The sequence below is a fragment of the Eutrigla gurnardus genome (genome assembly GCF_963514095.1).
Source record: "Eutrigla gurnardus genome assembly, chromosome: 11".
Classification (NCBI taxonomy): domain Eukaryota; kingdom Metazoa; phylum Chordata; class Actinopteri; order Perciformes; family Triglidae; genus Eutrigla; species Eutrigla gurnardus.
Window position 1 is genome coordinate 3305697 of NC_139925.1, and position 16733 is coordinate 3322429.

The 16733-nt window shown below is 44.3% G+C and overlaps 1 protein-coding gene across 1 annotated transcript in view; it reads right to left on the bottom strand.

Annotated features, from left to right (window-relative positions):
* The window catches only part of dntt (deoxynucleotidyltransferase, terminal), a 67646-nt gene that overhangs the window by 33358 nt on the left and 17555 nt on the right, over positions 1-16733 (bottom strand). The window contains exons 4-8 of the mRNA XM_084020581.1: positions 13158-13328; positions 9956-10027; positions 9621-9744; positions 7079-7211; positions 772-874 (exon numbers count right to left, since the gene is read on the bottom strand). Coding sequence (XP_083876707.1) covers positions 772-874; positions 7079-7211; positions 9621-9744; positions 9956-10027; positions 13158-13328 — 603 coding nt within the window. The remainder of the gene's footprint in view (positions 1-771; positions 875-7078; positions 7212-9620; positions 9745-9955; positions 10028-13157; positions 13329-16733) is intronic.

The following is a 16733-nucleotide window of genomic DNA, read 5'->3' on the forward strand; positions in this document are numbered from 1 at the left end:
ACGGTTCTGAATGATGGAAAAAGCAACCGACTCTATTCAAAATCTAAACACAGCATCAGAGACATGTCCTTAAAGTTAAGGTGGAATTAAAAAATAATCACATCCTCCAGATTGTATGACGGCGTATTAGGGCCACTGTAGGAGAGAGAGAGAGGGGGGCAATATTCTGAGAAATAAAGTGGCAAATTTGTGAATTTATAAAGTTGCAGATTTGTTACTTTATACGATGCCAACTTCCACATGAATGTACGTTCATTTATGTTTGTAATGAATCATCCCAATGTGTGACATCACCTCGTTAAGGTCCTTAGGGTGATGATGTGGATGCTTAGTGTTGCTTTTATTCATATGAGGCCAAACTGTCATCTTATGTGTGTTTATTGATCGGGGCGGTCGGGCTAAGATGCTAGCGGTAGCTTTCACTTGTTGTCATAGCAACGGCAAACATCCGGTCAAGTAACTTGTTTAAGTCACTTATGACAAAAAAAAACTCACAAATCGGTGACTTTATAAACTCACAAATTTCTCTGAATATTGCCCCCCTCTCTCAGCTCTATAATGTACTTCTTGTTTACATTATATATAATAATATAATAAATATATGCTGCAGTTTTTCAAATGAACTTCGAAGTATATCTAAATTCATGGATTTTGGATTCAAACCAATCCTGCCGTCTTGTGTTTTTTAATCAGTTTTATTCACAAATGATGACCAACGAGGCCTCTCCTAGCTTCCCCTTAATTACAAATAAAAGGAAACGGCGTACTTACTTGCTCCCTCAGTCGATCGATGACGTCGTTGAGCAGACTCTGCTCCTTCCCCAGCTCGGGCGTGGTCACGATGAAGTCCACGTCGTGACCGAACTCCTTCCCCCTAAAGAGAATGAACGTAAAAACGTGACTCTGAGTCCAGGAAGTCATGAAAATAATCAGCCGCAGCACTTAACTGATGAAGGTGGCAGAAGGAGATTCTTTTTTTATTCCAACAAGCCATTTGTCTTAAGTCGTTAAGTGTAAAAGCCCCCCCCACCCTTTGTTTTGTTGCCTCAGCTGTCAGACTAACTTTTATGTGAATCATCATTTCCTGCTTGGATCGGTGTCGTAAAGTCGACCCATACGGAGCCTCGACTGCTGCTCACGCAACGCGTTTCCTCCCTCAGCACGACTCGCACCGCGGTGGAAGTGATTATTAAGCGATTATCAGGCGGGAAACAGAAACACTCAGCAGAGAACCCCTCCGTCTGCACAACATCGTACGCAAAAAGGCGTATCAGAGCTTCTTCTGTCTGCAGCCCAATCAGTTACAGGACGTGGTTATCACAGCAGCTGTTTATTCCAGGAGCCTCCTCCTGGGTCCCGGTGGACTCACTGAAGCAGGTTTTTTATGGCATCAGGGTGCAGATTTGTTGATCTGTAGTCTCCTTTGGATTCATGTCGTGTCTTCGCTGATCAAAATCTTACGCTGAATGTCTAATGAGAACGTTAAACGCTGGGGTGACTTTGCAGCAACAATCAAATTAGGAGGCTGTAAGTTTCTAAGACCTAGAGGTTTACATAGAGTGAGTGTGTGTGTATGTGTGTGTGTGTGTGTGTGTGTGTGTGTGTGTGTGTGTGTGTGTGTGTGTGTGTGTGTGTGTGTATGAAGGTGCTTTACTTCAAGTGGAAGGTTCATAGACGAATCATAACATCATTTTGTTTAGCTTCCAAGTCTTCTTCAATCCAGCATGATGTTCATTTAGTACATTATGGTCCATTTAGAGTCCACCAGACCAGAAAGCAGGGGATGCTTTAGGGGGCGGGGCTTACTTTACTTTAACACTTAGCTGTAACTTTGTTAGCAGCTTCACACCAGAATCCACATGGATCCAGATCCAGTAAGGGTGCCGCTCTGCTGCTTTGTGTTTCGTCAGATCCACCCGTCGCTCCTCCACAGTCCAAATATGGTCACTTCCTGCTACTGGTTGCAAACAATCAACCTGAACCAACTGGTGACGTCACCATGACAACGTCCACTTCTTATAGACAGTCTAAGCTCACAAGTCTCAAGTCGCTAGTCTACGTCACTCGACTGACCAATGGTTGCAATTACTCACTCACTCACTCACTCACTCACTCACTCACTCACTCACTCACTCACTCACTCACTCACAGAGTCAGTTATAGTTCTGGTCCAGCCCCAAAAAAAAGTGACACACTCAAAATATGCAATTTCCTGCCTTTCACTCGCTGCATCCGGAGTGACTCTGCAGCGGTCAGATGGAAAGATGAAAAAGACACGCTGGGTCCCTTTGATGTGAGAAAACCGGCTCAAACAACCTCGTTGAGCAACTTTTTCAGCAACGCAGACAACAAACAAACACGCTGCAAACACGCTGAAAACAACACCAGCTTCCCCCTCTGTGATCTGCTGACGTTGGCCAGACAGCATTTAAAAATGTATCATTACCCATCATCCACTGCTCACACACACACACAGCTTTGGGTAAACAACAGGCGAGATATGCGAATGCCGTAAAAAAATCTGTGTCTGATCTCTCCTCGCCGCCACTACCGTTTGAGTGATAGCAGCGAGGGCGAGGGACAGTAAGAGGAGGCCGTGGAAGGCTCGTGGGAGAGCTTCAAAAGGTCGCAGTGGCTAATTCAGGGAGCAAGGAAGTATTAGAAAGCAGCCATTAGGGCTCCGCGAGGCGTCGTAACGTTAATGGTTAGCGTCGGTGGCATCTCCCGCGGCATTAACCCGACGGGTGGTCACGCATTTAATCTGTACGTCATTTATTCTCTTACATCGAATAATAGAAGGTGTGGGATCGCTCTCTTTATACGCTTGTGTTTACGCAGGCCGTCGTGTGAAAAGTTGACTCTCCTTTAATGAGTCGAACGGTCGGACGCAAGCTATTTGAGGCCGCATCACAAATTTGCCATCTGCTGAACGAGCAACTTCCCCCCCGAAAACCTTCCCCGGCGCTTTAATTGGCGAGGCTGAGATTCCAACAACACTCTCCAGCTTTGTGCAGCGGCGCTCAGGTTGTTAAGTGAATCTCACTGCCGAAGCCGCTCTGCTGCGCCGGCAAAACTCACTCAGCTGCATGAACGTGGTGCCATGAATAGCAAAGAAAAACAACCAACGATAGAGAGAGAGGGAGGGAGATCATCAGCATAAATGAGTTTACTTCCAATCAGAAAAAACAACCTGATTTTATCGAAGCGGAGGAGATCGGGGTTTTACTGGGGGAGCATTAGTATGTGTCGGGTCTGTGCAGAGAAACCTGCCGTCAGCAGGAAAAGTGCAGTCGATGACTACACATCAAGCAAAGAGGTTGCCTCTAATGGTGCACCTTCAGACCAGCGGTCTGATTATTTAGCATCAGGGCGTCCACTCGCCGCTCAGCGGGAGATATCGGGAAGGTTCAGCTGGAAGTATGAGCCTTCACACCCCCACGCTGCTTCCTTGAAATGAAGTGCAAATAAAGAGCAGAGCATTTTTTAAATTCAAGCCGCTCTACTATTTTATTGCGTGAGGGAAAATTCTAAATTATTAATTTCCTTCCAGCACAAAGCTCCATAAAATATACATCGTTATGTACAAATTTGTGTGGACGAGACGGCGACACGTATGAATAATACAGATGTGTGAAGTGTTGCTGCTGCTGCTGGAAATGTCACAGAATGCATTTGTCGGCAGTCAGAAGTGACTGCTCAGGGAAACGCCGATGCATCGTTTTTTACCCGGATCCCACTTACTACCTTAAAGGGACAGTTCACCCCCCAAAATCAAAAACCTGTTCATCAGTCTGGATCAGTTTTTGTAGTCGTGGAGATATCACCCATAGAAATGTCTGTCTTCCCTCCAGAACTACACCCTCCACCAACGGTCTACCGGGTCTATGATAGAGACCAGACCAGACTATGTGGAGGAACCAGAGACTGTCTGTGGTCCAAACAACAAGGTCTCTGCTGTATTTATGTCTAGATGACCTTATTTGGAGTGTTGATGGAGCAGCTACAATGTTAGCGTAGCCTAGCATCATCAACCAGACTCCATTCAGAAAACCAGCGTTTTAACAGTAGTTATCTTGTGGTCTTGCAGACAGACCTAACAAAGCATGACTCAGCACTTTTTACTGATCACCATCATGATGGAGTTATTTCAGCATCCTTTTCATCTGGTTATTGAATCACAGATCAATATTGTATTTTGGCTAGATAGAGCTCAGGGAAATTCACCGAGCCCCTCTGGATGATGTCATGAACCCAAATCAAGGCACAACAATCTAGATTGATAAACAGCAGTACATGTGAGAGTAAAAATCCGTAGGCATATCTGGGGGTTTAATGGGTGAACTGTCCCTTTAGGCTTCTTGCCGGTGCAGAAAAACAACAATCAGGAAGAGGTGGCATAAAAACAAGAAAAGGCAGTAAGTACAAAGCGTGTGTGGGCTGTAGCTCACGATCAGACAGCTTGTTTGGCTCTTTCACCTGCGAGCCGATAATAGAGTTGGTTTTAAAGAAGTGTGGCACCCTGAACTCGACTGATAAGGATTACTTATCTCGGGCTGTTGTTGGAGGGGGGAAGACAATGCAGCGGTGACTCTGCCGCCGCCGTCGTACCCCCTCATCAGTGTCACTCTGATGTCGTCCTCCCAGACAATCTCATGTTAAATAAGATCCGCTCGCCGGCTTCACGCCCCGTATAAATACACCCTCCGCTGACACCGCGCGAGCCTTTCACCGTGCAGCCGTGGTGGAAGCTGTATTTTCAAGCCCTAATCTATTTTTAATCCCCCCCACCCTCAACAAAACTGCTTTAATACTTGTCACCCGCCTTCCACAGCTGTCCTTTCAATAAGGCTAATGTCAGTGGCATCAACAAATCCTCGCCGTGCCGTTTCCCTGTGAAGTGGCTGACAGCTTGAGTTTACTGGAGCACGCCACGCTTATTTCCTGAAACTCTTTTTTTTTTTTCCGGGAGCCGAGTTGTTTCCCTTTTGTGTACGTTATCCTGAGATGAAAGTGGAGTGGGTCTATTTAAAGAGAGGTATATAGTACATGTTCCTCTCCCAGTCTTTGACGAAAGGCTATCGGCTGGAAAAAAGATGAAGCCGATAAGAGACTCTTACATCACGCCGGAAATTATAGGTAATTAAATCGAGCTTTGACAGGACTTTAGAAGGGGAACGTTTTCAAATGTGTCACACGGGGGAGAATTAGTGGGTTATTAGCTGTTGCTGCTGGCATCACGGAGAACATCCAAACAGTTTTTTTGGTTTAATAGGCCTTATAGCGCCTCACGCTGCGTTTTAAAACCACGTCTGGAGAATCTGCTTTTCAGTGAGATAAAGGTAAATTACTTAGTTACCGGCTAATAATGTACACGTCATCGTTCTTCAATTATAGCTCCGCATGATTCCAATTAGAGCCTCACGTAATACCCCCCCCCCCCCCCCCCCTTCACGCCGGCACCCAAATATGAGCTGAAGTTAATTCATCTCCCCGAGTTTGAAGCCATAAAAAGCTCCCTTACAGGCCCCTTTAGGCTTTGCAGTCATAAATCACACGTTCCTCCCCTTCATCCTCCATGTTAACTATGCACGATGCTCTAATCACTCTCCTCATCTCTTTTTACCACATTATCCCCTCGAGGAGCGCTTATTTACATAATCAGATATCATTCCAGCTGTCATTTAGCCTTTTGAAGATAAGAGATGCTGGATGTATTTTTTATTTTTTGTTTTATCACTGTGCTGTTTTGATTATATCTTTACACGGGAAAGTTCTGGACCTTTAACCACCGAGACAAATTTAATATACACAGTGGTTACAAACAAAAAGTTGAATTTGTAAGCAGTAAAATGCACCTTCTTAACTCAATACACTTTGGTATGAGCAGTAGTTTATGGTGGCTAAATCAAACTGAATCTAACTTCATGCAAAATTGCAATACAAGGATAACAGATAAGTACATACATACATAACATGCATGAAAACAATAAAATATAAATCAATGTATAACATAAAAACATGTCATATATAAAGTATAAGTAAGTAAAATGAGAAAAAACAATTACGTAAACTGAACTTAATATCGTTGTATAATGAGTCAGAATGGTGCAACCAGTAGGAGGAAGTGACCGTATTTGGACTGTGGAGGAGCGACGGGTGGATCTGATTAACCCTGAGCAGCACCCTTACTGGATCTGGATCCATGTGGATTCTGGTGTGAAGCTGCTAACAAAGTTAGCAGCAGGTAAGCCCCGCCCCCTATAGCATCCCCTGCTTTCTGGTCTGTTGGACTCTAAATGGTGGTTCAACTTTATATTAATTCATATGTAGCATGGAATGGGACACAGCTTATGCATCATCTCCACTTGTGCTCAGGCTACGATAGCTTAGCATTTTAGCTTTGTTGCTGATTTCATAGAGGTTGTCTTTGTTTATCTGGAGTTACAACTCCTAAAAAACATCAGATAGAGAAGAAAAAAGGAATTAAGTCTCCGTGGTAACCTGTCATGTCTGTAGCCGGTGCTGTTGAAGCCCATCAGCTCGGCTTTGGCAGCTTTGTCACCCCTGTTGAGAGGCGAGCGCCTGTCCTTACTGCCAGACTGCTTTTGAATTATTTACCGCACACGCCACCGGTTATGGCCGGATTTTTACAACACCACCGAGCAGAGTGCTCCGCGCTTACTCGGGCACAAAGCGCTGCATATAAAAAAACGAAAAGAGCAACACAAAGAGGTGGTGATGGAGGGAGGCGGCTGTGCGGTAATAGTTTCTCTCAGTAGGAGCCTTTAGAAGGCTCACGGTATATAATGCATTTCAACATCCGGATGTAAATGCAGAACTATGCTGGGAATGACCTGGGGATTGTGTGCTGCGTTGTCATGCCGACACATTGGATCTACTAATTAATATCATCAGTAGGTTCTCGACCCACTCACTGTGTGTGACAGCAGTAAGAACTAAGAACAAGTACCTCTGCAGACTAATAACTTTGCCTCCCCCGTGCATAACCAATAAGGAATATATGCATGGCTAGGACGTGCCGTTCCAAATGACAAGAGGGAGGAGACGAGTCGTGTACCTGCGAAAGCCACCTGTCAGCGCCAGGACGGCGTTCGCCGTGATGGCACGGACAGCTTCGTCAATAATACTCCTCAGGGATCGGGCCTCGGCTCTGCTGACAGCCCTGGAGATGTCTCCATAATGCAGAAAACCTGTAGGGGGAAAGACCACGTGGTTGTTAAGTCTGGGAGCCCGGCACATCAATCATCGCTACTCGGAAAGTAAAGTGGAGAGTCAGGGTGAATTAAAACTAAAAAGTGAAACTAAAAGGACTGATGTGTTCTGATGGCTGACACGAGAGGATTCCAGCCAGTTCAGATTCGTGGAGATTGATGGACGGACGTCCTGTTGATCTCATCAGGGGCTCCAACACCTCCTCCATTCAGTCACATTCAAGCATTTCAAGGTGCATTTCCATGCTTTTCCAGCCCCTTCCAGCTGTGGTAAACTCCATTTTTGTATCAATCCAATGGTCAGTATTCAGTACTTATTATGTCACTTGTTCATCACATTAAATGAGATGTTATTGTCCTCTAAACAACCAACATGATGTTTGGAGACAGCTTTTTACAGAAGGACCACAAATGAAAGGAAAACTAATTCCACTAACAGATCCACAGAAATATAATCACCAACTATTTTCATCATCTGTTCATCATCAAAAGTCATTTTTCATAAAGAAATGTCAGAAAATGCTGTTTTCAGTCCCTCAGATATGGAGATCTTCTTTTCTCTGTTCTATCATAGATGTCAACACATACAACACACATTTCAAGACCTTTAGTCTAAATCCAAGCACTTTCCAAACCTTGAAAACACCATAATAAAATTAAATCTCCCTTTGTGTTCTATCTTTTTTTTGCGTTACATCTTCCTGGAGAACAGACGCAACTTCACCATTAAATCACAAAATCGTTCATGATATTGCCGTCTCGCTCTGCTGCAATAAAATAAATTGGATAATTCATGTTTCTGCTCTTTTTTATGCACAGAAGATTTACAGAATACAGTGTTGAGATCAGGGTTCAAACACATTCTGCTTGTCAGAAAAACGCCATTATTTCTCTGCGTGGCGCGGAGAGACCGCAGTGTTTCCGGATGATGGATTACGATCCGGTTTTGATGAAGATGTCTGTCGGCGTAATACATCACCAGACGGAGTCCCAGACTGAATGGGAACCTGCGAGCGGTGTAATGTTTTTGTGAATAACGCAGGGAATGAAAAGCCACATATCAGTACTTCCCCCCTTTAAGGCATTTAACCTCGTACAATTTTTAAAAAGCGCCGTGCGATTTCGATCACCGACGGCAACGGAGGTGGTGCTATCTGCACGTCTGGATGCTGCTGGATTTCCTGTTCAATCAGACATTTTCTTTCTTTCACATTTGAGCATTGCAGCACCGCGGAGAATAACCACTGAAATTCCTGCGCTTCCTGTTTTGATTTTGGATGCCGATGACGCTCAGCTGTTTACGTATTAGGGCCACTGTAGGGGGAAAAAAACAGAGCTGAGAGAGGAGGGCAGTATTCCCAGAAAAAAGTCACAAATTTGCGAGTTTATAAAGTCGCAGATTTGCTACTTTATTACGATGCTAGCTAACCTCCCATGAATGTACGTTCATTTATGTTTCTAATGAATCATCGCAACGTGTGACAACGCCTCGTTAAGGTCCTTAGGGTGATGATGTTGATGCTTATTGTTGCTTTTATTCATATGAGGACAAACTGTCATCTTATGGGTGTTTATTGATCGGGATGCTAGCGGTAGCTTTCTCTTGTTGTCATAGCAACGGCAAACATCCAGTCAAGCAACTAGTTTACTTCCTCTATGACAAGTGAAAGCTACCGCTAGCATCTTAGCCCAACCGTCTAAGTCAATAAACACACATTCATGGTTTCCAGAGGATTATAGTCTTTGTAAACTTCATCATAGCTCTCAATATTATAATCATATATACTCATCATTGCCTTCGCTGTTTGTGCTAATGAGCAAATGTTAACCTAGGATGGCAGCAGTCGTTAGCATTGATGAAAAACGCTGATGCTGATGCAGGTTGAGGTCAGGGGGTCATCAATGTCACATGATGCCCTTTCTGCTCACCATCTCTTAACTCTTCTTTCCTAAATCCTAAATCTTCCTTTTTAACAAATACCTCTAACATTTGAAAGCCATCATAACTCTCCGGCTGTAAGTCGGCGACCTCTCCGCCCGGCTGATTGACGAGACCTCATGGGATTCCCACAGCAAGCGTTCCCCCTTCACAGTCACCGTCCATTGATTTTTATTAAAAACACCCCTGCTGCCTTTTTCCATTGTGTTTTCACTGTAAACTCCCCGCTGGTCACATCTCATCTCACTTTAGAGGAGAAAAAAACACATTACGGCTACAGCGCCTCACACGAGGAGGGCCTCCGCTGGGATGGGGGGAGAAAAAGGACAACAAAAAAATTGCAAATTACTTGCACCCCCCCACCCCCACACCCCCCGTCTGCTGGAAGCAAACTTGAGTGTGTAATTTGTCGGAGTGGCAGAGTGGAAAACGGAGAGATGTTGATGTACCGTTTTGCTGCATCTGGTTGAGGCGAACGCCGCGGTCGGCGAGCACGTCGCTGAAGGAGCGCAGCCCGCCACGGTGCCACTTCTCCGCCGTCTTCGGTCCGACCCCAAACACACTCGTGAACAGCTGGCAGGAAACGAAAGGCAAGGACACAATCAAGAAGACATGCTCTGAAATCACAAGCTCTTCTAAGGGAGGGGGGAGGTATGGGGAGGGGGGGCATTCAAACTTTTGAAGAGCTCTACATCCTTAAGAAATAGCAAATCATCTTCGCATGCAATTTCAAAAGGCACAACAGCAGCGAAGGCGAGGCGCTGGGTTTTTTCCGTCTACTGACCTTAAGTGTTTGATACCTTTCATCAGAGAGTATTTTCTCCACTTCAAACGAACGGCCACATTGAAGAACCTCCTGCAAAAATATAAAAGGAGATGATATTATTAAGGAAAAGTGCTCTCGGTGTCAGCCCCGGCATGCCCCCCCCCCTGTTTCTGTTCTATCAGCAGTTAACAAATGGCCTCAAATTGCTTCTCGTTTGAAAACAGTTTCCACTTTAATCAGGTGCTCCTCGTGTCCTCATTTCCTTTTCTTTTTCAAGAAATAACGACTTTGTTGTTGTGAAACGTGGGATTAATACCGATTTTATGGTGTTTGTGAAAAAAGCTCACGGTAATGGTCCCCCCCCCCCCCCCCCCCCTCCGCTTCTATTGTTTGCTTTCCGAAACAACTTTGCTCCACGTTTTTTAATTGTCTGCCGCTCTCAGCCAAGCGTGGCTAATTCATGTTTCAAGTTTTTAACCGCAAACACATAAAAAACCAAGCAGCATTTATCCGGTTAGCATCGGCCAAATCGTTAAAAGTTGTTGTGTATGTGTACGAATGGACCAGTATTTTAACAGACATTCGTGGTCTCCAGAGGATTATAGTCTTTGGAAACTTGCCAATATTAGCTGTACTTTGTGCTCATTAGCTAATACTAGCATGCTAACGTAGGATGACAGCAGTGTTGATGAAAAACACTGATGCAGGTGCAGGTCGAGGTCAAGGGGTCAACAAAGTCAGTAGGATTCATCCTCTGGGGACCATGAATGTCTGTACATATGTATATATATTTGGACAATCCAATCCAATACATTTTATTTGATCTTTATTTTCCTTGATATTAAATATTACATCAATATTTACATGACATAAAATCATCGTCATAAAATAAAATTATACATAAGATCGAGGGACAGGAGGAAGCTAATCATTCCTCTTCTTTACATGATCACGGTTAATTTAACTGGACCAAAGTGGTGGACAAATGAAAAAGAAAAGGAAGCAGCAGTTATCCAGTGAAAGTAGTTTGGTGTGAAACCCTCTCTGTGTGGGGCATCTACATGTGTGTGCACGTTGAGCTCGTGCACGGGGGGGGGGGGGGGGGGGCATCCAGCAGGAATGCACCAGTGAACCTGAGATCCTCACCGCCAGTCCAGAGCCGGTTTACAGCAGCCTTCACTGCTCAATGATGCATCCGGCCGTCCACCTCTGCTCTGCAGCCCTGGAGCTAAGGCCAAACCCTCAAACACAAGGATAATGCTCCAACACACTCGCTGCTCCGGGGGGAGGACACACACTTTACCACACACACACACACACACACACACGCACACACGCACACACTCTGCCTCAGTGCTCCCAGACTTTCACGTCAGTAGGTTCAGATCTTTTCCCCACTTCGGAGCGGTTCAGTCGCACGCTGACATGACGCGTCACTTCGATGTTCACGGCCACATCAAGCGTTTTGTTTTTACTCTGTTTGGTTTCACTTTGTTTTTCGTGTCATGTAATTTTTTTTTGTTTTTAGCCGCAATCTTTTCAAAGAGACAAAGCGAGCAGAAGATATATATATATATATATATATATAAATAAAAGCCCTCCCAGCTGGTTGTAACGTATGAATCATGTAAGAACAACAGCGGAGGAAAGGTCAGAGGCGAGGCAGTCTAATTCCATCTCCTGGGACGTTTATGTTGTGTTTTTTTGTTGTTTAATGAGTCCGCCTCGCCGGCTGACAGGTTTGACAGATTTGGGAGACTTTTCTTCACCATGTGTCTGTTTGGGTTTAATGTGTCAGAGACAGTCGGACTAGAGATCTGCACCTCGAGCTCCTGCAGGGACTCGGCGTCTCTCTCAGAGAACATTTCTCGATACTTTCCCTGACAACTCACCACGATTCCTGCCCCGAGCACGACTGTAGGTGGGGGGATGATTGCCAAGTGACCCAATAAGACAGGTTTTCTTCCCCAAAGATGAGATAAACCGCTGTGATGCCTGTCAGAGTCTCTGTGTGTGTGTGTGTGTGTGTGTGTGTGTGTGTGTGTGTGTGTGTGTGTGTGTGTGTGTGTGTGTGTGTGTGTGTGTGTGTGTGTGTGTGTGTGTGTTTTGCTAGCGTGACTGATGTCTAGGAATTTCAAAACCAGTTTTTGATATCTTTTTTCACCACTCGGGTGTCACCTGAAGGCGTACATGTATCTGTGCAGATTGGTTTTGTTGGAAGAAGAAAGACACATTCTTCTCGACAGTTCACATAAACAAGCTGCACACAAGTTATACTGCAAAAAACGTACAAAATACTCAGAGAAAAGCTTGGATCTTGTTGCCTTTTATGTGTTTTTTATCGGCATGTGAAATGCTCACGAAGAGTCAGCTGATGATGAGTCGTATTAGATTGGTGATGATGTTTCAGCCGTAATGCACTGCAGATTATATGTATTAGAGCCGATATGTTCTGGGGTCAACACGTTTTTTGGCCATTACTAAAAAAAAAAATGAATAAGCTGATTATGACAATTTCCCACAAAATGTCTAATAGGATTAAGCGATTGGAAGTGTTGACATTTTTGGACGGATGTGGATGTGAAACTGCGACTTGAGGAATGCAAGCGTGAATGTTTTAAAGTTGCAGTCAGAATGGATTGGTCACAACATAAACATCTAACTTCACCATATGGAGCTAAATACGGAGGTATTGCATTAATCCATCATCCATCCGCCCTGAAATATGTTTCTACGAATGCTTTAATATGTTCTGTTTGGTTGCCATGGTAACACGTTGTGAATTCCTTCCCACAAGCTTCCTGCAAAATGTGTAAACGATTTGTACTCAAATGACATTTATCGTCCCATGAAAGTTGTCTGTGTTACCATTTTATACTGGACTCACTCAGTGTCGCTGCTTAGAAATAAAATGCTTTGCTGCTACATTTAAGGACCAGCCTGGTGGTTTTAACTCATTAATCACAACACATACATTGCTACTGACCATTTTTCAAAGTAGCATTCAAACTGTCTTGACTTTCTCCCATCAAGGCAGATTTTAGATCATCTCACCACCCACATTTCAAGAGACTTGAGATGATGCATTATTTATTGTCCGTCTGAAAACTCTCTCTTGTTTGGAGATTTGAGTGTCTGCTTCAGAAAGCTTTGCATCGCTAGTCTCAACACATGATATTGTCTGTCAGCTGGACTCTGCATGCGGACTCTGGGACCTTACCTCCATGACCGCCCTGGCGTGCTCCCCCAGGCAGGGCAGGTCCTGGATCGCCCCCAGGCTCTGCACCGCCCACGGCAGACTCTTCAGGACCGACGCAGATCTCCTGAAGGCCAGGCATGGACCCTCACACTCATTGAATTCATATCTCTCTGCCAGCACTTCAAAGGCGTCCTATGGGGAGATGTGGGCAAGGACGGGTGGAGGGAGAGGGAGGAATAACTTACACTTGGAAAATCAGGGGTCTTCTACCCAGAAACATTTGCTTCAGAACAAACTCTTTTTAAATATTTGATTTTATTTGTTGTTAGAACCCAAATAACCCTTTTTTATGACAGAATCTTTCCAAGGATCATTGAAAGCGTCCAACGCCCCCAAAAACTATTATCGTGAACCATGATTGTTGTAGGTTTCACTGCACAACATCAACAGGAACCTCAACTTTAAGGGTTCTAGATGAAACATTTAAAGGTTCTTCATAAAATAATACCCTGGGTGGGTTCTAGAAATAACCTTTGGATTTAAAAAAGATTCTCAGTAGACCCACCTGAGAGTGTGCTAGATGGCATCTTTGGAATATGAACAGGTTCTCAGTAGAACCCCTCAGGTGGGTTTTTGTTAGTGCCCTTAGATGCTGGAAAGGTTTTGGACAGATCCTCTAGAGAGGGTCCTAGGTGGAACATTTTACAGATGGATTTAAGTATATGCCTTTATGTTGGGTTCCACACGTAGAACTCCCTTAAAGGGTTTCAACTGGAACCATAGAAGTTTCCAGGAACCAAAAAGGGTACTCCTATGAGGACAAGCCAAAGAACCCGACATGGTTCCAGTTAGCACCTTTATTTCTAAGAGTGTAAGAGAGAAGATAAGGTGGAAAATATATTGTTTAATAATATTTTTATATAATAATGTGGCAGGTTTGTTGCAAGAACAATCAATTCTTTCTGTCTGGGTGAAAGGAAGGAAAGTGAGACCAGCCACAGATGTGTCAGGTGTGCACTCGCATGTGAGACGCACTGACCTGAGCAGGAAACCAGACAGGAACTCCCTCCAGTTCCTTCCCCCCTCCATCAGTCCTCTCTTTGTCCCTGTCACTGTCACTTTGCAGCAGGACGAGCTGCATGTTGGCTTTTCTTCCGGGTGACCGGACGGAGACATTAGAGGCTGGTGAACACCAGACAGGAACCTGTTATTTTCCACTTGTTCACAACAGGCTCCACAGAGGGGGGTGGTGCCACGGGCTTCCCATTCACAAGGGCCACGCATTCAAACAAATTCGGCAAAAAGACGGCAGTCGGTATCACCGTAGGAACGGATCTGCTAGAGAGTAAACAACTCACACAGTCCACACGCGTTTTAATCCTAAAGCTGTTGTAATCAATGTTTCTATTAGTGATGGATCAAATGTCGATGTGTGGGTGAGGCGGGTTGCTCGTATCAACAAACCAACACATGACCCAACAAGCACCAAATGACAGACCGTCAACAAAAAGCAGTGTTCCGATTCGGCAGCCAAAGGTCCTTCGAAGGCCAAACCGAGCGATCTCTGAAATTAGAAGTTCTACAGAGGATTTCCTGTTTATGTCACCTTTGGCACTCCCGTCACCTAGCAACCAGCTGTGTTTGACAAGAAAGAGCAAAGAAGCATTATATATCTCAGGCGAGAGAATAATTTATATTATCAGCTTCTAATGTGCTCTTAATGACAGTTATAATATGCTGATGGTGTAACTTTCACCATATGTTTTGCATCATGTGCACTATCGTTTGCTAATTAGCACTAAATGCTAAGAACACCTGAGGCTGATGGGAATCTATCTCTATCTCATCAGTTTTGCAGGTATTTGGTCTTAAACCGAAGTACTGGGCAGACCGACTGACCATTTGGAGAACCGAGGGTTTCCCCAATAGGCTGCTTGACAATTAGGGGCCAATGAAATGTAAAAAAGACATATTTCTGAATAAGCCCGGCCCAGTGTTGTGTGGCTGCAGTATTACATCTGTCAGCCTCAGTCCCAGTCCATTAACTTTACCTGGGCCCCTCCCCCTTTCCTGTGACATTTGGAAAAATAGTGGAGTGGAGCAAGATGATAAAAAAAAAGACCCTCGAGGCTGAGGCAGCCAATTTTAAAATAACAAATTATTAATTTGGCGCTGTTACCAGTCAATCATCCCAGTGTAGTGAGCCTGAAGGCGGCGGTGGCAGAGAGCAGGGAGAGCTCGCACAGTTACAACTAATAGTCACGGTTCTGCAGCTGAAGTGGTAAAAGGCAGCATGAGAAGGATAAGATAAGGAAGGTTTGGGTTTCCCTTGCTGGTTATTTAGCTGAATATCCAATGCTTTTTGTTGAACTTGTCATAAAGTCAATGACCGATCACATCCTGAATGGGAACATTGAGAAGGTTCACCGTCACACTGAACATTTGTGCTGCTGAGTGGAGGGAAACCCGTCGCCGCAGTCAGATCATCACTATCAGCCCTTCGTTAGCTAAAACAGGTAATCAGCTTAGGAGGGGCTCTGACAAACAGGTGGAATGAGACGGCCGTGTGATTGTCTGAGATGGAGGAGGTTGGTGCAGTGAGGAATAAAGAGCTGCAGGTGGGCTTTGTGCCTGCAGTCAAATGAGAAACCCCATTATTTCTAATAGGAGGCACTTTCCTGAAAAGGAACGGAGCAAGTTGTTACCGAATTCTCTGAAATAAAGTCCCAGGTACAGAACATTCTTTCTATTCAGCCAGCTGCTTAAAAGTAACCCCGCCTAATAAGAGTCTGGAAACTACGTGAACCTCTCCTCTGACTGCTCGCAGATTATACTTAACAGAAAAGTCATTTGATACAATTATGACACTTCACTCATTTATAGAAGCACATAACAGGAAATGCTAATGTGTCGCTGCATGAAACCCCTCCGGGTATTCTTCCTGCCAAAACCCCCCAAAGCATTTTCTGTTCCGCCATTCTTTACACGAATGAAATGTGATAATTGCACGACATTTGTCGTTTTTTTTTCTCCTTCAAATTGCCGATGCGCTATCTCATTGTGTCTTTTTAATTTGGCACGTTATTACACCGTACACGTCACTCAAAAAAAAAAAAAACAGTCCAGAAATGTTATTAGCTGCAAAGGAGAAACTTTGAGAAAAAAAATTTGTTGTTAATCAGCTCCATTAATTCATGTGTACTGGCGCTTTAATAGTCTCCTGCATTTTAGCATTTTATTCCAGGTTTGTTCCAAAAACTTTAGAGAAATTAGTGAATTCTAACATTTCACTTCCAGTTGTTTACCTCATCGACTACCTTTCATGCCAGTTGGGTTTTTTACAATAGTTTCACAGCGGACATCTTGACTTGTCATTGTCTGGAAAGGGCAGGTGTTACTAACATGAATGGCTCTGCTCTATTCAGGTGTCCCAGAAAGCCCTGACAGAGTGACAATGAGCCAGCATGCACCTGAATGCCGTCGTTCATCAGGAGAGAGAACGTTGGCAGCGTTCCTTTCTGCAAACCACTGATAGTTTAAATATAGAGTTTATGGTCTCAATCTCTAGTTTCAAGTTTTCTTCAATCCAGCATGATG